At 38.1% G+C, this 24,109-nt stretch overlaps 1 protein-coding gene across 1 annotated transcript in view; it reads right to left on the reverse strand.

Moving 5' to 3' along the window:
• LOC145259117 (uncharacterized) overlaps positions 1-23,818 on the reverse strand; it is a 49,611-nt gene extending 25,793 nt beyond the window's left edge. The window contains exons 1-3 of the mRNA XM_080116787.1: positions 22,271-23,818; positions 18,804-19,284; positions 1,304-1,468 (exon numbers count right to left, since the gene is read on the reverse strand). Coding sequence (XP_079972913.1) covers positions 1,304-1,468; positions 18,804-19,284; positions 22,271-22,488 — 864 coding nt within the window. The 5' untranslated portion in view covers positions 22,489-23,818. The remainder of the gene's footprint in view (positions 1-1,303; positions 1,469-18,803; positions 19,285-22,270) is intronic.
• Between the last annotated feature and the right edge of the window lie 291 nt (positions 23,819-24,109).

Below are 24,109 nucleotides of genomic sequence, written 5' to 3' on the forward strand. Positions count from 1 at the left end.
AGAATACACCATCCCAGATGTCTCCAGCTAGAAAAATACGGCCAGTCTTTGACAAATTACTGCTAAAACGAATAAAATATGCAAAGACAACTGTTCCTACAAAGAAATACATGACAGGAGAAAAAATATTCTTCCAGATGCACAAGGACAACAAGACTTTCTGGAAACAGAGAATGATCAAGAACAGGATCAGCCGTATTGTCTTCATGGTGGAAGGACCACATGTCACGCATAAGAAATACTTGAACCAGATATGCAAACACACTTTGGACGAGTAAAGTGAAACAAGAAATGTTGGACCTACTGTATGAGGCATTTGACCTGGAATCCCCACAAACAAGTACCAAAATATGTTGTTCTGGCAGAAAAAGGAAACGGACGGACCCCTTAGAGGTCAACCTGAGAAAGAAAAATTATAGGGATATTTCAGGGAAATAAATCTTTGGAGAGGGGTCTTCTGGGGTAGTTAACACCCCTATATACATGGACAATATGAATTTGTCTGGCTTATGTAATGCCAGACATTTCTACCTTCAAGCAGACAGTACACTCATAGTTTAACCGCTTGCAGTGAATCCCAGGACTCTTTTACCTTATAATTGTAACCCCTTAAACCGGACCACAACAGTACACAATGTGATGAGAAATCTAGCCAGTGAGAGTTGAGGACATGCATTGCATGGAGAGATGTATACAGGACAGAGAAATTGATGATATGGACACATTGAAAGAATGGATAAAAGTTCTTGGGTCAGTAGAACAGTAAAGGTAGGTCCAGGTCACAGGAAAAGGTCAAGGAAAACATGAGAAAAGGTGATAAAATTGAACCTGAAAAAAAGGAGGATAAATAAAGGCCTGGTCAGATATTGGTTAGTTTAGAAATCAATTTCTTAAAGCTGTCCAACACATGTCAGCATGTAAAATACATCTTAAACCAATGATGATAATGATGATTTTTGGACAGATTCTTATGGAATAAGAAGCTGTATTATATTGAGGTATCTAAATAGTGAATTTGTGAAGACCACTAGACCAACGAGTCAAAAAAGCTGGAACAAAAGAAGCAGGGAATGGATCAGGCAATTCTGAGGAACACATGCCATAATAGTATTTATAAAAAAGACTCAGACTAGCAAAATTATGTCTGTGAGAGAGAGGTTGCAGATAAGATAGGGTGAGGTCAATCGAATTGCAGATACAGCTCTAAATATTATCAAACACCCACAAATGGGACAGCGATTCACCATCCCAAATCTTACAATATTTACCTGTAAAACGTGAAATACTTGTAGACACCACTTACCCTTGCGTGATGTTTCAGTCTGTGTTTTAAACGGAGTTGTCGATGGGAATTTACCATACAAGGTGGGAAGAACTGGACTTCATCGTCAACAGCATCATGGTTTAAAGGACTGAAACTCATTTCGCTATAAAACTTGGTTTTCAAAACTTTTGATTTCAGATACCTCTTAAAAAATAAAAAAAATAAAATATTTTTAATTTTTTTTATCGCTGCAAAAAGAAATTAAAAATAACGAGTTGTGTTTGAAGGCTATTACAATGCGGCTTGTGGGAAACACCGTGGACATGAGTCAGTGTACAAAAGAATAAATAATATATGTCTATATAAACAAGGAAAGCCTCACCCTAACAGTTGCACATGTTTGTTTTTCTCCCCGAATGAAGAGATTTTATTCTCAAAATTTAGGGACACCAACAACTACCATCCTGTATGACACATTATATTGATAAATATATATTTTTTAATTGACAATTATTGAAATTTCTTCAGTATTGTTATTATTCTTGTATACACTGACTCGTATCCACAGTGTATACCACCAGCTGTAATAGCCTTCAAACATATTTACATTATGCACAATGTTTCAAGCAAAGTACATCCTCGTCAAATTAAAAATAATTTTTTTTCCACAATATGTATTTATATTTAAAATATTTGGAAAATCAAACCATTTATTTAAATTCGAAAATTGAAATATTGAATTTCAAGTGAAACCAATGGTATCTTCTGAATTGTCATGTCACAGTAATGAACATATCCAAAAATTACAAAAAACAAAAGGTAGAAAATAAATTATTAATGAAAATAGTTTTTGAAGACAATTAGCAAAAATCAAGTTTTGCAATAAAAAAGAAAAAAAAGAAACCGGAGAGTTTGAATTGTAACAAAAGGGAGGTAAATATTTTCTGAAAACTGAAAATCTTAGGCCAATTTAGCAAAACTTAATTTTTGCTAATTATCTTTGAAAAATGTTTTCATTAATCATTAATTTTCTACCTTATCGTTTTTTAGTAATTTTTAGATATGTTCAATACTGTGACATGGCAATTCAATAGATACCATTGGTTTCATGTGAAATTAAATATTTCGATTTTCAAATTTCGCTATAATAATGAAGAACCCATTTCTCTCCATGCAACACATGTCCTCAACTCTCACTGACCAGGTTTCACTTAGATACACCATCTACTAGACTCTTCCCTTTTTTATTCATCTCAAACAAGGTGCATTGCCACTAAAGTATAAACAACTACTGTGAATTGCTTACAGTAGCCTAAGTAGGGAATTGAGCTGCAAGATGTGAGAGATCTGCATACTGTACATAAAGACATATATGCATTCATGGTTAATTTCTAATATTGTGTGACTTACAAGGTGCCTTCAATAAGTTTCCAGACTTTTTTGTACAGGCATTTAAAATTTTCGTAGACTCTTGAAAATTCAGTATGTTATTGCTATACATCTTATGAGATGACTAATTTTATGATTTCAGGTTCAAATTAAAAATTACAGCAGGAATTGGAATACACCCTACTAAAGCCTGATTGTCACAGCTGGTGGATTACAAAAATGCAATCTCGACCTTAGAAGAATAATATGCAGTAAAATTTTGTTTTAAACCTGCCAAAGAAACGTATGGAATGCTTCAGACTGCTTTTGGACCATCTCGCATGAATCAAGCACCAGTTTTTGAGTGGAATAAAAGATTCAAGGAATGCAGAGAGTCTGTAACAGATGATGAGAGTTGTGGGAGAACTAAGGAAGTTAGAACACCAGAGTTGATTGATCAAATAAAGTATTTCATGGATAAGGAGTGTCGTGTGTCTACAGAAATAATAAGTGTGCAGTTTGATATCAGTGTGGGAACTGTACACTGTTACGTTTTTGTGTGTCTAGAGGTATTCACTGCAACATATGTATTATTAATAAAAAAAAAGAGTGAAAAGAAAACAGAGAATGGAGTTAAAAAATGAAATAAAATCTATAAATATAAAAGCGAAAATGTTTGTATGTGTGTTCGCTTTTTCTGTGTGTCTACAAAAGGCTTTTTTCAGAGAAGCGGTCGGTCGCCTAACAACTTTTTAAAACTTTTTATATCACATGTAAATCGTAATATCTCACAGTTAACAACGGAGCTCGCCTGTCTATTTAATTTGCTTGACTTCGGGAAGATAAATATTCAACAGTTTTTGCTCGCCGCATGTGGGTTAGGCCTTATCCTATAATAAAAGCGACACTCATTCTGGCGGCATTTTTCCAGTCTCAATTGCCGGAAATGTCCGAAAGCAATCAGCTTTGATCACTGTGGAAATATTTTTCATATATCAAATAATTGCTATTCAATGTGGACAAGGGGAGCTGGTCCCCCCCCCTCCCACCAACATCTCGGTAAAATAAAAATAAAAACGGCGTTCCTGCAGTAAATGAAATACTATCCCGCAGTCAAACTTGACCTCATTAAGTCATTAAAACGTGCACCTGCTAATTTAAGTAATTAAATAAATTCAAACGTCTTTCCGTTAGCATCTCGCGGTGGCTTTTTTTTTCACACTTTAATTTCCAACTTTGCCTCAAAGGTTCGGGTTCGATCCTCATACTTACCTACCAAAACATTTTTTTTTATTTTAAGCCCCCCTCCCCCCCCCCGGAGTTTTGATTTACCCAAAACCACACACACTTCCAAACACCCGTGCAACGCCGAATACCCCTCGCTAGTTTATTATAAATAAAAATAACGAAAACTATCTTACAGTAAACAAAATGATCTCTGGCCGATGAATAAAGGATTTTGTTCTAGCAATTACCATAAGTCAAAAATACTTCAACAACATACACAGATATATTTACTTTGGTCAATATCAAAATTCAGGAAAATTTATATTTACCAAAATGTTGTCCATTGTGGTTTGTTGAAAGAGTGGTTTTATTTGGCTTGACGTTCAGTATGCTTATTTACGATCAAGATTTATTTCAGTTTCTCGTTAGTGGCCAGAGTTGATTGATTTTAGCAAGAAGGTCGCCCCAAGTTTGCATCCCTTTCATTCGGTTTATGAATCAATAACTGGTTTTACAAACGCGTATACTTCTATTTATAGTAATCGCTGGAAAATGTTTCAGAAATGTTCTAGAACCAACGAAAAAAGAATACTTTTTTCAGTTATATTTAAAAAGTCTCTAGAAATGCTTAAAAGGATATTTTCATTTTCTAATATTAAAGTAATATTATTTATGTTATCTTATATATTATTTTAATTTATATATTACTAGCGGGGGGGGGGGTATCCAGCATTGCCCGGGTGTGTGTAGGTGTGTGTATTTTTGGGTAAATGAAAACAAAAATCGTTGGTTGTTTTAAAAAAAAACGAAGCCTTGACGTGCAGTTTGAAAATAATAAAGTGTGAAAAAATAAACGTGTGACTTGGCAGGTGCCCGTTTTTGACGAGTTAATGGCATCAACTTTGAGTGTGGGACAATTTACCGCAAGTCTGTTCGCTTCTTTTTTTATACAAAAAAGCTTAATGCACATGCGGCAATCGAAAATTGTTGAATATTTATCTTTTGAAAGTCAGGCAAATTAAATATACAGGCGATCCCTGGTTGTTAACTCGTAGATATTATCATTTAGGCGCGATATAAAAAGTTTTAAGAAGTTGTGAGGCGACCGATCGGTTCTCGGAAAAAAGCCTTTCTTGGACATACACGAAAACGCACACACACAAACATTTTCACTTTTATATTTATAGATTAATATTTATTTTTGTATTGTATTTTATGTTTCATTCTATTATATAATATTTCAAGTATTATTATTATTTTATTATAAAATTAGATTATATTAATGAATATTTTCATTATATATTATATTTATTAATTATTATATTTGGTTAATTATATTCTTTTGTGTAAGACATTGTAATTTCTCCATATTTTAAGAGGAAAAGACGTCCTTATATGACAACACACAATTATTCTCGAGGAACTGAATATTCGGAAGATTTGCACAAAGTCTGTCCCAAGGGTGCTCAGAGAAGATCAGATAGAAAGACGTTGTCAGGACTAAGATCGGCATCAAGACAGTTCCTCACCCTCCCTATATTCCAGACCCTGCTCCCTGTGACTTTTGGTTATTCGCAAAGCTCAAGGAAAACCTTAGATGTTGTCATTATGGGACATCCAAGGATGGAATACTGTTGCCACATCTGGGCAGGAGCTGCTAGAAAGGACTTGTCCTGCCTTGGTAGAGTTCAAAATAGACTTCATAGCCTCATAGGAGATATCCTTTTCTCTTCCTTGCAACCTCTATCTCACAGAAGAGATGTTGCGAGCTTGTCTTTGATGTATCGTTATTTTCATGGAAAGTGTTCGACTGAGCTTCAATCTATGGTCCCCCCTCGCAAAACTTTCACAAGAAACACTCGTCTAGCTGTAAACACTATCAATAATTCCCCCCACTCTTTATCTGTGCCTAAACCTAAACGTAGATTCCATGAACAAAACTTTTTTATTAGAACTGCACGCCTGTGGAATTGTCTTCCGTTTTCCTGCTTTCCGGCTGACTACAATATGGTTGTCTTCAAGTCTAACGTAAATAAGTTCTTGATGAGCCGTTCCATATAAGTTATCAAATTTAACAAATTTTCATTACTAATTATTATTATATTGTCCAATTTCTACTGTACACTCTTTAACCCTTATCCTTGAGTGGCCTCTTGGCCTTGATAATGTGTTGATACCTATGAAAAAAAAAAAAAAAGAAAAAGTCCAATGCGAACAAGTTCTAATTGAATCGTCCCCCTAAGTAATCCAAGTTACAAAATTCCCACTGTTTACTATGCTAAAATCACAATGACTAATGTATACCTATTAACCCTTATCCTCGAGTGGCCTCTGGGCCTTGATAAGTGGTGACACCCATGTAAAAAAAAAACAATTGGAGAGATGACAAAGGCTGTGACAAGGGTCATTGACATGCTCACACAAGAAGACTTTCATGGGACCTTCCAGAAGTTGTTTGGAACAGTACAACAAGTGCATAGCAGCCGGTGGAGATTACTTCGAAGAGGACTAGAGTTCCATGTGTGTACTATCAATAAAAGTGCCCATACGAAAAAAGTCTGGAAACTTATTGAAGGCATCTCGTATATCTTCTTTTGTTAGTTATTATGCAATAAACATACGTGATAGCATATTATATATATATTGCTATATATCAAGTCGGATTTTGACAGTTAAATGTAGCCAACACATCTTAATTAATAGTCAGATGTGCACTTGCAGTCAGCACAGGAGGTTGTTGCCCTTCGATAATTGTGTTACACAAACTTTTTGGTTTGTGGTAGCATGAATTGTGTACATTGTGTCATTCAAGTATATTTATTACTAGTGCCCTGCATTGCTGAGGTGTTTGGAGGTGTGTGTTGAGCTAAAAAAAAAAAAAAAAAGTGGTAGTAGGCAGGCTCAAACCCGTACTGAGAAGGAGAAGAAGAACGTGTAAAAAAGAAAGTGACATCTTTGCCGTTGCGTCCATCGCCAAACCGGAAATGGCAAAGGTTTAAATTAAGGCTAGTCAATCAAAAAGAGGGGATGACTTTTGAAAATCGAAAATATCGGCAAAAAAGAAAACCTTCCCTGTAGAAAAATGTTCAGTTGAGGGTGAAGGAATTAATATTTCAATATTTGTCATTTGAAGGGTCGAGCTTCAAAACAATACCGATCTTGTAAAAATCCATTGACTGTGTCCAAAGTTTTAGGCAGACATACATATATGCATACATTTAAGCAGACAGGTGAGATTTATATTATAAACTAGCGAGGGGTACCCGGCATTGCCCGGGTGTTTGGAGGTGAGTGTGTGTGTGGGGGGGGGGTAAAAAAAGTAAGTATGAGGATCGAACCCGAACCGTTGAGGCAAAGTTGTAAATTAAAGTGTGAAAAAAAAAAAGTGCGACGTTAACCATTGCCCCACCACGAGATGCTAATGGAAACACGTTTGAATTTATTTAATTACTTGGATTTAGCAGGTGCCCGTTTTAATGAGTTAATGAGGTCAAGTTTGACTGCGGGATAGTATTCATTTGCTGCTGAACGCTTCCCCCCCCCCCCAGATGTTATAGGAAAAAGACTAACCCACATGCGGCGAGCGACAAATGTTGAATATTTATCTTCCCGAAATCGAGCAAATCAAATAGACAGGCGAGCTTCGTTGTTAACTGTGAGATATTACGATTTATATGTGATATAAAAAGTTTTAAAAAGTTGTGAAGCGAGCGACCACTTCTCTGAAAGAAGCCTTTTGTAGATATACAGAAAAAGCGAACACACATACATACATACATTTTCGCTTTTATATTTATAGATGTCAGCTATCCTGTTTTATCTGTAACTTTGGGGAGGGTGGGGAGAGGGCACTCAACCTTGTCGGATTATAAGATATGCTTAAATATGTTTTAATTCATGCAGATTTCAAATTTATTATTACAGAGCCAATTCTCTATTGAATATTATATTGTACCTAATATATATGATAATTTCAAAAGTTTTTAAAAAATGACTTGGATACAATCAGCTAGAATCGAAACCAAAACATTTAGCACTCCAGCTGCATTTCCTACTGTTTGAGCTATCGAGTGATAGATAAGAAAGATTTAAGAATAATTTAAAGAAATGATTTGAATTTGAGCACGCACAGAAAGAAACAGAAATATGTCGGCAAGTTGAGATGAACATTTTGCATTTAAACTTGCTGACACATTTCTGTATGCGTTATTCATCCATCCAAACAAAGATTTTACTTGTTATAAACCATCTTTGGTTTATGATTGCTATTTTCTGTTAATTTCAGTGTTATGTGACCGGTAGTTTAAGAGTTTATCAGTTAAACGTTTACACAGAGACAAATAGACACACACATACATCTACTGTTTTATTTATCTAGATAAGCTACCGCAATTGTTAAAATAAGCACATTTTAACAGTTGCTTTCTTAGAACTGCACGCCTGTGGAACTCTGTTCCATCTGCCTGCTTCCCACCTGACTACAACTTGGATGTCTTCAAGTCCAACATTAACAAATTCCTAATGAACCGCCCCCTTAAGTAAACTTCATCAAATCTCCACACTAACGTACTGTACTTGCAATAACCCTTATCCCTGAGTGGCTTCCGGGCCTTGATAAGTGGTGACTACCGTGTTCCACAGGTGTGCACTTCTAAGAAAGAAGCTTTGTTCATGGAACCTATGTTTAGGTTTAGGCACAGATAAAGAGTGGGGGGGGAATTATTGATAGTATTTTTAGCTAGACGAGTGTTTCTATAGCACCACATATAACAGCAAAGAAAGAAGAGGTAATGATAGTTAAGTGCTTAACGACACAAACTGAAAACCCGAGAGTGCCAAGTTCAAATCCAATTTGTTTCACAGTAACACCTTCATCAAAACCTCCCCTTGACCTTGTGCCCAACCTCCTGGAAAGGAAGTAAATAAAATAATAGTTGGGTAAGGATTAAAATGCAACTTTTATGGCTTCATTTATTTCCAAAGATTAAGTTCTTTTTTTACTAATCAGGTCACCACTTATGAACACCCAAAGGCCACTCGAGATTGAAGCTCAGTTGAGCACTTGCCATGAAAATAATAATAAAGCAGAGACAAACTCGCAACATCTCTTCTGTGAGATAGAGGTTGCAGGGAAGAGAAAAGGACATCTATGAGGCTACAAAATCTATTTTGAACTATCAAGGCAGGACAAGTCCTTTTTAGTAGCTCCTACCCAGATGTGGCAACAGTTGGTTGGTTGGTTGTTTTTGTTTTACGGCATATCAACCCTTTTCGGGTTATTTAATGCCGAATCCAAAGATTTTGAAGAAAAATTCTTTTAATAGAATATATTTGTTGTTTTCACGTCAGTTTCTATTTAACCCATAGTTGGGACCCTAACAGGTACTACCACTCCGGGTTAGAGTGGACCTGGGAGCAATGATAATTAAAGGGTGGCTCCACACTTCCCAAAGCCCACAAGCTGGGGCCTCACCACTGGATATAGTTTAAGGTCATATCCAGGACCTCCATTCAGGGACTTTTACCCTCTGCAGGGGGGCAGTCGGCGTATTCTAATGCCCCACCGACAGGGCCAGTGGCAACAGTACTCCATCCTTGGATGTACCTGGCTCTTATATAGATAGAGAATTGCATCAGCAGTGAGATATCTACTGGATCAATAGAAGGATCCCACAATTTTTCCAGCAGTCTTGGCAACAGATTTGATACACATGTTCCATTTCAGATTAGGAGTAAAGGTCAAGCCCAGAAGCTTGTCAAAACATGAGGCCTACCCAAGACGAGAGCCATTCATTTCAATTGATGCCAGATAGGGATCAAAGTGTTGATGATGTAAAGATAAAAGCTTGGTTTTAGATGCATTAAAAGTAACCAGCCACTCCTTTCCCCATTGTACCACATACTCAAGATCAGAGGAGAGAGAATCGGAGAGAACTTAGTCGTTTACAGTCTTAGATGTGCTATCATAGATGGTAGTGTTATCAGCATAAATGTTTACGAATGATGTAAGCATGTGATTTGAAAGCTCATTAATGTAGATCAGGAAAAGAGTTGGGCCCAGGATGGACCCCTGAGGGACTCCAGCATTAATAATGTGAGCTTCTGATTTCTGCCCATCAACTACTACTCTTATGAACCTATCAGAGAGAAATGATTTAATAATTGAGAAGACATTTCCAACTATACCATAGCTGGAGATCTTGTGAAGTAAACCTTTATGCCATACCCCATCAAAGGCATTTGATATGTCAAGAGCAATTGCCCTAGAAAGATTGCCTCTGTCGAGAGATTCGCTAATCCTATGAGATATAAATGTAAGCACAGATCTAGCAGAATGGAAACCATATTGTGTGTCACTAAGAAGGTTAGAAGGTTATTTTTGCTGAGATGGTTGATTACTTCTCTATTTGATACAGATTCCAGCAACTTACTCATGACGCACGGGAGACTTATTGGCCTGTACTGAGAGGGAGATGAGCGATTACCTGAATTCTTAAATATAGGGCATACTGATGAGATTTTCCAGGGTGATGGGAAGCAATTCTCCTTAAGACAACGTTTAAACAGTTTTGTACATATGTGCACTAGTTCTGGTTGAAGTTTTTGGAGTACTATAATTGGAATACCGTCAGGGCTGGTTGCTTTACTGGAATCAAGGGTTTTTGATTAGCTTGGCAACATCACGTACAGATATTTGTATATCACATAGTGTGTTTTCTGATACAGGAGGAAATATTGGGGGTTGGCTGCCTTGGTCACAAAGGGTAGAATTAGCTGCAAAGTTCTTGGCAAAGAGTTTGGCTTTGTCTGATGCTGACGAGATTACCTTAGGTCCATTGATGATAGTTGGGATAGAGCACACGCTTCTGTTCTTCAGGGTCCTGTTTGCTATTTGCCAAAACTGGTGGGAACCAAGCCGCTGCTCAGCTACTTTGGACTTGACGGACTGAGCATACAACTCTCTTGCGTTCTTTATTACTTTCTTACAATGGTTGCTGGCAGACCTGAAAGCGGCTTTAGTTTCCATATATCTATTACGTTGGAAGCAGTGGAAAAAGTGATTTCTGTGCGCAATAGCAGTAGCATATTCTGGAGAAAACCATGGCTGCCTGTTAGGTTTTAGCTAGAACTTTTTCGAGGGTATACAATTGTCTATACCTACAATTTACGATTCCGTCTGTACTGGTGATCTCTTTTCATATTGTGTTCTGTAGTCCTGAACGTGCTGCCTCAGAATTGTGTGAATAAACATGTATCATTGTCACATTTTGGGAGTTCTGCATTGTCTAACTATCATGATATTCCTAAGTTTTATGCATTCCCTAATTAGCTTAGTAGCCTCTGATCGAGTTAAACAAAATTTCCACTGCGCTGTCATCTCCAGTGTTTGTCTGTCTTTTCGTATAAATAAAGCAAAACTATTGGAACGCAAACGCCTATCCTTCATCCGGGTAGTATCTGTTCTGTAATTGGTCCTTCGTCAATGTAGGGGAAACCCTTCATACTTAGACAATTACTATTTATTTGGATACTGCCAGAGTGCCCCCTTTTTGGAGGAGCTGGTCCCCCCTCCCCATTAAACTAACTTGCTTTCATGGGAGGTTTAAAAGCAACACCATTTCTGCAAGTCATCTTTTCTTTTTGATTGAGTATGTTAAATTTGAACGCTTTGTAGCGGTAAGACGTCGGATTTTCTTTCACTTTCTTTTTCTGTCTTCGCGTCACGGGTTCAAGCCTTCTTGCCTGCTCACTATCACTTTTTTTTTTACACCTTCAGACACCCGGGCAACGTCAGGCACCCAGGCTAGTAGCTTAATAAAGGGAAAAAATACTCTGTATATCTTAAAATGAGACTATTTAAAAGCCAGAAAAGAGGTTGTAAAGCAAAACTGTTTATAAATTTGAATTCATAGTGCCCCCTTTTAGGGGGAGCTGGATTTTCTCCGCATTAAAAAAAAAAAAAATGACCTTGTGTCTAACTCTGCCCTCATGGGGAGGCAAGTAAATAGGAACATAGGGTAAACAGACAGTGAAAGATTTTTATTTACTTTTGCATTGCCACTCAGACTTAGAGTTAGTGGTGTTTTTTTTTAAAAGACTTATAACACTTAGATGCTATGGTTACGTTGAAAGAATGTTGGGATGGAATGATGAACGAGTAGCACTAATAATAATAATAAAAACAAAAAATTTACTTTCAATCATTTTGAATCAGATGGTTTTTGAGATGTATTTTATGATCTGTATGTTTATCAAGTGCTCTGACAATGTTTTTGATATGCTTTATTGGCCCCACGGTACTTGTACAGTTTAATCAAAACATTAAAAAATGAAAATATCGAAAAACATTTAAATTGTATGTATCTGTTATAGAACGAAGTTCTCTGAAGAAAAATTTCACTTAATTTCATCAAGTAGTTTGTTTTTTTTTACAGCGGAAAAACATGTTTTTATGAAAGCGCATTGAAGGCCACCATCTTGGATTTAAAAACAATTTGTTTGAATTTTAGAAATGACAAAAGGAGATAACTCCAGTTAAAGCGCTGACACCCCTCCCCATCTTTAATACTAGCTTTTCTTCCTAAAAATCGAAAATTTTGCTCGGTATCATAACAAATTGGTTTTTTTTTTTCGCTGTAAAAAAAAAAAAAACTACTTGATGAAATTAAGTGAAATTTTTTTTCAGAGATGTTCCATAACGGTTACATACAATTTAAACTTTTTTCGATATTTTCATTTTTTAATGTCTTGACTAAACTGTATAAGTACCAACCCCACTACAAACTTTAAGTCCAGAGCGATAGATTTAAATAACATGTTTTTAATGGTCACAAATACATAGGGACTCAATTTTACTTTTGTTAGTTTGAAGAGATCAAGGAGCTCCTTCCTGGGGCTAACACTTGATTCTATTATAATTTAAATTTATATCCGGGGCTCTTTTAAGAATAGACACTGTTCCCTTTATGGCTGCTATCTGTATTTCCTTACAGCTTGGTTTTCCAGGGATTGCTTCTAAGTATTTATGAAGGTTCTTTTTTATTAGGCCAGTTGCTCCTGTCACAACTGGTATAATGTTTATTTCTTTCAGAGACCATGTTGTTTTTAGATCATTTTTTAGGTCCTGATATTTTGTTATCTTTTCCCCGTTCTGCTCTATTATGGCTAAAGTCGTTTGGAACTGTGACGTCGATAATGAGTGCAGTCCTTTCGGGCTTGTTCCATATTACTATATCTGGCTTGATGGCCTTGTCTTTTATGTATCTGCCTGCCTGTATGTCTTTGTCGGGGAACACTGTCACAGACAGGAGTGATTCTATAAAAAACAAGTGAAGCATGCATGGTCCACCGTGACTGCACAGTGAACGAGGTATAAAAAAAAAAATGACTAAGTTCAGCATTGTCCCCACCCACCCATTTAGCCCCAAAAGTTGCCAGGGCACGTCAAATCCTAGTGAAAATGAACAAATGGTGCAGTTTTAGGCCTTAACATATGTACATTTCAGTTCTGTACCATGCAACAAAAAGAAATGACAAGTCCATGATTTGCTCCCCCACCCATTTAGCCCTAAATGTCCCCAAGGCTTTAACATATTTAAATTTGAGTTCAGCACCATGCAAAACTGATAAATAGACATACACAGAAAATTTTAGACAAATATGGTAAAATAGTTCTGTAGCAGAAGTAGCAATAACTAAAATGAGGGGAAAAAGAGCTTACCTCGGGTACGTCTGTTGTGTCACCAGTTGGGGGGAAAAAGAGAATTCCAAGATGGCGTCCGGGGGGTTTTATTAGCATTTACCCCATGCAACTCTCGGAAAATCACGTTTCTGTCTCATGTGATTATGCAAATGGATAATTCCCGGCCACTATAAAAGCAGGAGGCTAGAGACGAGTCGGCAGTGTCCTGCAAACTGTGTGTGTGGGTGTTTCTGGCGATTGGAGTGTGTCTTCTTTTACCACGGTTATCACGGACAGGAATTCCCTCTCTTCTGGAGGTGGGCGATATTGACTATTTTGAAGTTGTACTGTTGCTGACAGAACATTTATTTATTTTTATTTTTTTTGCCTACTACATTTTTGTTTCAAGCTATTTCGGCCCGAATATGGCGAAGGTGCGGATAAGCAGTGATATTATCAAGCCGTTCTCTGGCGAGGGAGACGTTGTAGCGTGGCTGAAAAAAGTGAGACTTGTCGCACAACTTCAGCAGGTGGATGACGTAGCGAGTCTGCTACCTTTATACCTGGAAGGCGATGCGCTGGCCCTCTACATGGAAATGGAGGAGGACGATCAAAAGAAAATAGACCAGATTGAGGCTCGATTAAAGGAGGCATTTACTGATGACGCGTTTGCAGCATATAGAAAAATAACTATGGTTAGATGGGCTGGTGAATGTGTGGATGTGTACGCCAACAAAATCAGGCAGTTGGTTGGATTGGCCGGATTCACAGGAGAAAGCTCAGAGAGACTCACAAAATTAATTTTTGTGACTGGATTCCCTGATACCATCTCAATTGCTCTTCAACAGGTGCCGAACATCAAAGCCCTGACCATGGGGGAGCTAATGTCGAGAGCGAGAATTTTGACGACGACTGGCGAACAAAATCAGGATGTGGTTGCGGCCACACGCTCACCCAACAACAGGGCCCAGAATAATCCTGTTAACGTGACCTGTTTCAAATGCAATGTTAAAGGCCACCTTGCAAGGGACTGTCGAAAACGTGGAACACGGTGTTACCGTTGCGGTGAGAGTGGACACTGGGCTCGGAACTGCTCGGGAAACGAGCAAGGGGAGGACGCATAAGCGCCAGTCTCCTTCCCAACCAAGATGTGAACACGACGCTCCCGGTGATAAGCATCCATGTTGACGGGACGCGATGTTTGGCGCTTATTGATACAGGATGCTCCAGGACAATTTTACATGCAGACCGGTGCCGGTCTTGGAGAAAAACAACCGTAAATGTCAACACAATTGGTGGAATGTCCCATGCGTGCTGCGGTGTTGGAACAGTCTCTGTATCCACTGATGAAGGTGTGTCTGCCAGAGTCGATGTGTTGGTGGTGCATGGCAAGCCACTGGGATTTGACTTGCTTCTAGGGATCGACGCCATAAAAGCTCTAGGAGGTGTCGTTGTCAAGCCTACAGGATCAGTGCGGCTGGGCGCCAGGAAAAGTATTAAATGCGCAGCCATTTCTATCGATGAACCAGATTTCACTGCTACCTTTGACCATCAAAACCGAACGTGGACCGCATCGTGGAAATGGTCTGTGGACCACCCCCCTGAAAGGCTGCATAATCGAGTGTCAGAGTACCCAGTGCCAGCAGAAATTCGTGAAGAATACACGCAGGAGCTCCACACCTGGATAGATAATGGTTGGCTCGTGCCATACCCAGAGGATAAATTGGGACCCCCCAAAGGTCTAATTCCCCTGATGGCTGTGATATAGCAGAACAAAGCCAAAGTGCGCCCGGTAATGGACTACCGGGAGCTAAATCATTACGTAGACGCATTTACGGCCAACGCAGATGTTTGTGCGGCTAAGCTGCGTGAGTGGAGACAAAAAGGTGCTAACGTGTCTCTACTGGACCTCAGAAGAGCATACCTACAAGTCCGGGTCCATGAGACACTGTGGCCATACCAGACTGTGGAAATCGATGGGAAAAAATACTGTCTGACCCGTCTGGGGTTTGGTTTGAATGTGGCTCCCTTGATAATGAGAGCAATTGTCAGCGAAGTACTATCTCAGAAAGAAGTTATAAGCCGCGCAGCATCTGCTTACATTGATGACATTTTTGTCAATGAAGACGTGGTGCCCGCGACCCGTGTGAGAGAACACCTCGCGCAGTTCGGGTTGGAGTGCAAGAACCTGGAGCAGTTGAAGGACGGTGCACGGGTGCTGGGATTGGCAGTCAGGATGGAACGCAATGAACTGCGGTGGAAGCGAGGAAATGCAATTCCGGAGGCTCCCAGTATTGTTACGCGACGAACAATCTTTTCCCTGTGTGGTCGACTTGTCGGGCACTTTCCGGTGTGCGGTTGGCTTCGTGTGGCTTGCGGAATACTCAGAAGGAGAGTAAGTTCGGTAACGAAGGGCTGGGATGATGAAGCAAGGGACGCCGTACTACATCGTATGATGTTCGAAACCTTAAAATCTGCACAGCAGAACGATCCGGCAGAGGGAAATTGGTGTGTGGACGGCAAAGAGCTGAATGTATGGGTCGATGCTAGCTCCCTAGCAATTGGGGCAGCCTTGGAGATGTGTGAAACTGTGCTGGAAGATGCATGTTGGCTGCGACCTGAAGATGACTCTCAACATATCAACTTGGCTGAACTGGATGCCGTATTGAAAGGCATCAATTTGGCTCTCCAGTGGCAGAGCAAGGTGCTACACATAAAGACAGATTCTGTTTGCGTATACCATTGGGTCTCGGACATGCTAACTGGAAAGGCGCGAGTACGCACCAAAGCAGCAAGCGAGATGCTTATTAGGAGGCGATTAAGCACTCTTAAGGAGCTCGTGAAAGAGTACGGGCTGACAGTGGATGTGACGCTGGTTCCATCAGCACGAAACATTGCTGACCGACTGACACGAGTGCCACAGCGGTGGTTTGAGGCAATGAAAAAGAAAAACGGTCTTGACCCAGTGATAGGCGCGGTCCACACAGACGAGCTGGATGAGAGTCAAATCATGGCTATTCACAAAGATAGTGGACATCCAGGGGTGCGACGCACTACCTACTTTGTCAGGAGAAGATGTCCAACCAGGACAAAAGCAACTGTCAGAACGGTCATACAGAAATGCGAGGAATGTCAGTCCATTGACCCAGCGCCAGTCAGGTGGGAAAAGGGAAAGCTGGAAGTTAACGAGAATTGGCAGAGAATTGGAATGGATATCACGCATTATGGCACCTTCCATTTTTTAACTTTAACAGACTGTGGTCCATCGCGTTTCTCCATTTGGAGGAAATTGGCAAGGCAGGACTCGGCAAGTGTGATTCATCAGTTGGAGGCAGTGTTCCTCGAGCGTGGCGTGCCGCATGAACTCCTTTTAGACAATGACACAGCTTTCTGCAGCAATATGTTCCAAGCATTTGCATGTAAATGGGGAGTTCACTTGCGATTCCGTTGTGCATACGCTCCAGCCGGGAATGGCATAGCGGAGCGATGTCATCGTACAGTGAAACGAATAGCGGCTAGAATGTGTTGTCCCATACAGGAGGCTGTCTACTGGTATAACATCACACCAAGAGACGACACATCTCCCTCCACTGCGCCTGCCAACAGGATTTATCAATACGAAGTTCGAGTAAAGGAGGCCAATCTCGCAACTGCGTCCCCAGGTCCCAAGAACAGCTTTTACCAGGTTGGAGATCGCGTATGGGTCAGAAGACCGCAAAATCGATGTACCACGAGGTTCGGCAAGGGTGAGGTAACCAAGGTGATCAGCCCTAAGTCGATTTTGGTGGACGGTGTGCCTCGTCACGTGAAGGATTTGCGCCCTCGCCATTATGTTGTTACATCGGAGGAAGAGGCAGACTCAGACAGTATGATGTCTTCTGAAAAGACAGAGAGTATGATGCAGGACGACGAAGAGGATTTTGAGCCATATAATGTACATACTGAAGAAGCGGAGGAAGGACCACCCGTCTTGCCTCTACGAAGGAGTACCCGACAGAAACGAATACTGCCCCCCTGCCCTGATTGTGAAACACCGCCTATGAAGCAGACTGGTGGCAATAATGGCGATGAGGAGGATGGCAGGGAGGAAGTGCTGCCTCCGGTTCTTCGGAGAAGTACCAGACAGAGACGACTGCCCCCCTGCCCCATTTGTGATCATGAGATCAGGGGGGAGTGTAGCAGAAGTAGCAATAACTAAAATGAGGGGAAAAAGAGCTTACCTCGGGTACGTCTGTTGTGTCACCAGTTGGGGGGAAAAAGAGAATTCCAAGATGGCGTCCGGGGTTTTTTATTAGCATTTACCCCATGCAACTCTCGGAAAATCACGTTTCTGTCTCATGTGATTATGCAAATGGATAATTCCCGGCCACTATAAAAGCAGGAGGCTAGAGACGAGTCGGCAGTGTCCTGCAAACTGTGTGTGTGGGTGTTTCTGGCGATTGGAGTGTGTCTTCTTTTACCACGGTTATCACGGACAGGAATTCCCTCTCTTCTGGAGGTGGGCAATATTGACTATTTTGAAGTTGTACTGTTGCTGACAGAACATTTATTTATTTATTTTTTTTTTGCCTACTACATTTTTGTTTCAAGTTCCAAAAATGGAGTGTTTTTATTAGCCCTAAAAGAGCCCCTGGGGCACATCCAAGAGTTATCACGAAGTATAGACAAACAAAATTATATAGAAATCAGTTAGTTACAACTTTTCAGAAAGTTTTCTAAAAATCCAAGGCATCAATTTTTTTTTTAATAAACACAAAAGTGTCAATTTTAGCTCTTTTGACCCAAAACGCATCCCTTGGAGGGGGGGGGGGGGAAGTTTTCCCGGAAAATCCATTCTGTTACTTTTTAAGTCATATCATGTTTAATGCTTGTGGAAAATTTCAAAAAATTCCAAGACCTAGTTACTGAGAAAAGGTGAATGGACGAACGGAGAAGGGTGAATTTATAGGTCCACCCTCCTTTTGTCGAGGGGGGGGGGGACAAAAATATTAAGACAACAAAACGAAAATAAAAATAAATTGGGTGAAATTGAGCTTTAAGGATCCTTAAAAATTGAACAACCTCAAATAAAAATGGCTGACCTACAACAAAAGAAAAAAAAATGTAAAGCAAACAGACAATAAGAAATTTTAATTTATTTTTTGTATTACCACCTGGACTTAGGGTTAATGATGTTTTTTTTTATATGATTTATAGCATTGATGTACATCTATTCCAAAATATTGGGATGGAATGAAGAATGTGAAGAAACAAAACTTTTACCTGAAGTTGATGAAAAAGCTTAAATATTCGTTCATCATCAAGATTTTGCAGGACTTCTTGGAGCTTTGGTCGGCTAAAATGCAGCATTTTCTGGAATATGGAAGTCATAACATTGTGAAGTTTACTAAACGGGATCAAAGCTTTTCCTTTCTCGATGATCACATTCCTTTTCCGTATCAAATCCAGTGTGTATAGAAAAGGGACAATAAAATATTCTGAATCACTGCCACGGAAATATTTATCGATCACATCAGACCACGTTCCACAAGTGGATGGAATGTCTTGCAGGACCTGAAGAGCACCTTCCAAAGACAGCAGATTGATATCAATGTCCCAATTACACTGACCAACTGTTCTCCAAACTGGTTTTAAAGATTCAAGTATTTCATCCGGCCTCATACAGAGGAAGCGGAAATTGAACAGAATCGTTTCGGCATTTTCAAACCATTCCCAGAGATCGTCAAATTCACTAAAAGCCATCCTGCAAAAAAAAGAAAAAAATATATATATTTATTATTGGCATTATGTGCAAACAAAAAAACACTCACGTCATATTTGATCTAACGTCTGTTTTACAAGCTGGAAGGCCCCGAAACGGTGCGGCTCTCTACACTGTTCAGAATAAATCTTTGGTTCTTGTTCTAGATTCACTTCTCATGAAGAAACCAAAATAAAGAAAAATCAGTATGATATACATAACCAAGATCAACGCAAATATCATATTCTAAAAATCACATAAACTTATCAAGTAGTTTTATTTTTAAATAAGAAAGCAAATTTTATGAGTATCCAAGAAGTGACTGCCTCATCCGCCACTTTGGAAAAAAAAATCTCAAAGAACAAGAATGATAACGCAACAATAATTCATATTTACTAAATTTATGTTTTAATGCCTACAAATTCTCATTAAAAATGATTTTCTTTATGAAAATAAAATTATTTGATCAATTTACATAATTTTTGGAATATGATGTTTCTGTTTCATCATGGCTAGATATATCATAAAGTTTTCTTTATTTTTGTTTTTTTTAAGATGGGGAGAGTTCTGGCCAAGAACCAAATATTCATCTGAGGTCATCAGATCTAAGCTTGTTTTTTAGACTTGCATTACACAGCCATCGTATCATTTCTCTCCATGCAACACATGTCCTCAACATGGCCAAATTTCATTTCCATACATCATCATGCTGCATACACGTGGGATATGCTCTTCGTTTTGTTGACAATGGAAATCTGCTGGTTAATGGCAAAAGTTCTTTGACCTTACTTCATCCACACCTAATTCTTGCGATCACACTTGTACCTCATCCTCCCTGTGATCCAATGGTATCGCCAATATAAAATTTCTTGAAAATTCCGATAGTTTTGCCATCCAAAAAACTGTTAACATAACTGAATTCTCATCTGTCTCCGTTGTTTTTTTTTTATATTTTATCATTACACTTTTTCATCCCAAACATATTGCCACTAGGAAGTAAGGGAAGTGGGGGCTAATATTTCGGGTAGTGTGTAGCAGCTGAAACTTGCTACAATCACAGGCAGGAGCTAATTCTTGTGGCTCAAGATTTGAAATCCATTTTTTCCCCCTGGCTTGTCTAATCACAAGCCAGCTTTCAATCATATAACCGAGTACATAAAAGGTGAAATCTGAAACTCTTACTCTTTTTTTCCTCCTGGCTTCAGCTGGCAGATGACATTAGTCTGGAGCTTTGGCCCCAGGCCGAACATGAGTACAACAAGCTAATATGGCGACTTTCTAACTCCCATTGGTTTCAACGTGCGGTACCCACACAAACTTTATTTATCATGCTACAGAACTGCTCTTATATTAATTTATTTTTATTTCGGATTACTAGTCTCATCTTTATTAGTTGTTGTTTTTCATCTTTTATTGGTTTGTTTATTCACAACGTTTCGGCCAACTAATTCCTCTGGCCTTCGTCGGGTGGTAATAATAACAACTAATAAAGATGAGACTAGTCGTCCGAAATAAAAATAAATTAATATATATAATGCTCATCTCAAAAATGAATTCCAATTAAGGAATAACATATAGAACTGCTCTTGTCGATACATCAACATACACACACCCATGACAACAAGTAAATACACTGAAACAATTTCTCTTTCTTTCTCCTTTAGCCAACCTCCTTTGTCCCGACAACTACTAGCTATAAACACATGTAAACAGAACTATTCTCTCCCTCAACAAGCCGGCAATATGTTAATTCTATCTTTACACAAGAACACTTCCACCTACTAACGCATTTCTCTCTTATAAATGCTACTAACGAGGATGACAAATAAAGTTGCTTTTGAATATAGAATGAAACTCCATTTCGTTGTCTTTTATTCTATAAGTGCCCAACAGCAGAATGTAAGGAAATGGATAGCGAAATGTCTTTTCACATATTTAAACTTCTGCAAGTTAGTACAGTCAGGGAAACAGTAAACAGGGAGGGAATTCCAAAGTCTAGAAGTTCGAGGCAAGAAACTATTAGAGTAGGTGGCTTTCCAGTATCTAGCCACCTCACCAGTGAAGGGGTGGAATTTTGCTACTTGTCTTGAAATTGCAGCGTCTCCCCCTGATGTGCGCTCTTCAAACTGAAACCAAAAAAGTTCTCCCGTGGCAATAATGCACAAGTGCCAAATTTTGTTTTAAGGCGTCGATAATGTAAACACGATTTTAGTCTTGCATTTTCATTATTTTCGTATATGGAAAAAAATTTTACTTATTATTAGGTACGTGCAAAATGAATACCGATGCTCAAAATGTAGTCTTTAATCTTTCAAATACAATCAAAAAGTATTCGGAAACCTAAAAAATAAACAAAAATATGATAAACCGGCTTTCAAAAATATGTCCCCTTGTTTTTTTCGCCACCATTTTTGTCCGTACCTAATTATTATTAGTTTATTTTAGGCTTATTCTTTTGAATGGTACGAAAATTATGATCGTAACATTAAACGTTACATCATGTTATTTGGGGGCGGGGGTTTATTCTATGGTGCGCTTTGCTTTGGGAGTACCGACTTGACACGTTTTAAATGTGTTTTTTTCTCAATTTTACAGGCGTAATACTAAATGGATTTTGGTACTAGTGCAGTAGTGCACTATTGATCCGTGCTGAAATAATAACGTTATTATTTAAAAAGCCATTCTTAACATGGGGAGGGCCGAGGGGGGTTGTTTTGTACCTATTCTGTACTTTAACCTTACAATTGAATAAAAAAAACATATCATAAAACTTCAATCAAACTTGGAAATACGATTAAAAAAATAGCGTGGATGGATCAGTAAGTGCATTAGCACCTGGATTTTAACCCGAAATAATTCCTCATTTATTAATATTTAATAACAAAACAACAAAACTATTTTTAATGCATATAAAGAGTAGGGGGGGGGTCTGCTCTGGCCGCGATTTTTAACGTTTGCCGATACAGTTTTACCCAAATCCTTTTCTTACCTGAGAATAAAGTGTGATATCCTGTCTTTCTTTGTCCCTTCGATCAAACAGTCGGAATCAGTTATTAAAGAAAGATCGTTGTACAGTAGATCGGTGAAGATGAGTTCGTTCTTGTCAGTTTCCAAAACTTTAATTAGAAAACTGAGACGTCGACAAGCAAAAGTTTCGAGTTTTTCCAAAGAAATATTACCTGATGGTGGTCTTAAATAAAACGCCATTTTTTTTTTGTTTTTGTTTTTTCAACTCATCACATTCAAGAACACATTATTTTTTTTTTTAATTTTGCATGCTAAATTAAAGAAAAAAAATTTTTTTTTAATTATATGTGTACATTTTTAATAATAAATCTCACGGTGACAGTTATTGGATCAGTTTCTACCAATATTTTGTTTATTTTTTATATTTAAGCGATTATCGAGACTCCAAATATGTGACTATCTTATGCGTGCCATTTTTTTCTTATTCTAACGTAATACTTGACACTGTTTGTTTTTTCAAGTTAAATAAACGCTTTAAAATAAGTTAAAGCTCTAAAACCATTATCCAGGTAGGTAGAAGAGAAGAGTAACTTAGCTTGCCTTTGGTAACAGTTATTTGTTGTATATTTAATTTTTTACCACTTTTTAGTTTTGTAGTCTATATTACAAATTGCTTTAATGCTAATTGTATAGAATCGTTTTTGACGGTTTGTTTGTTTTTCGCGTGTCCTGGGGACGATTTTTATGTCTTTCATTAACCTCAATACTAACCCTAAGTCTGAAGCTATAGATGTAAATAACATATTCGTTTTGTTTTATTGTTTTTTTGGTGCTAGTGCAGTATCCGCGCTATTTTTTAAATCGTATTTCCAAATTTATTTAAAGTTTTATGATATGTTTTTATCTTCAATTGTAAGGTTTAAGTATAGAATAGGTACAAAACACCCTCCCCTCCCCATGTTAAGAATGGCTTTTGAAATAATAACGTTATTATTTACGTCTGGAGTGGATCACTCTCTGCACTAGTACCGTTTTTTTTGTTGTTGTTTTTTATTATTATTTTTACGTTGTTTTTTTTTTTTCTTTTTAAGACGGGAGTGATTACTCTTCAAAAATATATTTTTTTTCTTAAAATAAAATGAAAATCCAAGTTTTAAAAAAATAATAAAAATTTAAAATAATTTTTTTTTTTAATAATACTACTAAACTGTAGTGTATTAGATTATTTTTAAAATGTCTGACATGTGTTTACTATCGTGACTCTTCCGTATTTAAAAGTAATTTTGAAAACTTTAAAAACTGCCAAATAAAGTTTCCAGAGTTCAAAAATAGTACGTAACGGTCTCCATCAGCACGTGTTAATCAAATAATTACAATTACAAATCTAAAAATGCTCGGCGAAATTAAAGTAATAAAAAAAGTGAACAAATCTCACGTGAGAGGGGAAAAAATAATAAAGTTTGAAGTTAAAAATATCTCCGATATAAAATAAAATGAGAGAATTAAAAAAGAAAATTGTTTACATATAAAACTGACAACAAAACAAGGGAGGTAAGTCGCACAGTCTTGCTGCGATTTTCAAAACCCGCTAGATTGGTGCGAACAGGGTTGCCAGACTTGAAGCCAAATTTTTCAGGTAAAAAGGCCAAAAAATGCCAAATTCAACCGCGAAGCCACATATTTTGGTAAAAAAGGCCCCAAAAAAGCCAAATTGAAAATTAAAGAAAAATTGACTATATTGAAGTGTTTAAACAGTTTTTTTCTGTATTAGTGTTGTCGTGTTTTCTTGGCAAAAACGTTACCTATGAACTTGAAACTGAAAAATATGCTTTGCCTCCTCCCCCAAGCATATTTTTCAGTT

This window comes from Euprymna scolopes, chromosome 34, assembly GCF_053919585.1.
Source record: "Euprymna scolopes isolate OS-2025 chromosome 34, ASM5391958v1, whole genome shotgun sequence".
Taxonomy (NCBI): Eukaryota; Metazoa; Mollusca; class Cephalopoda; order Sepiida; family Sepiolidae; genus Euprymna; species Euprymna scolopes.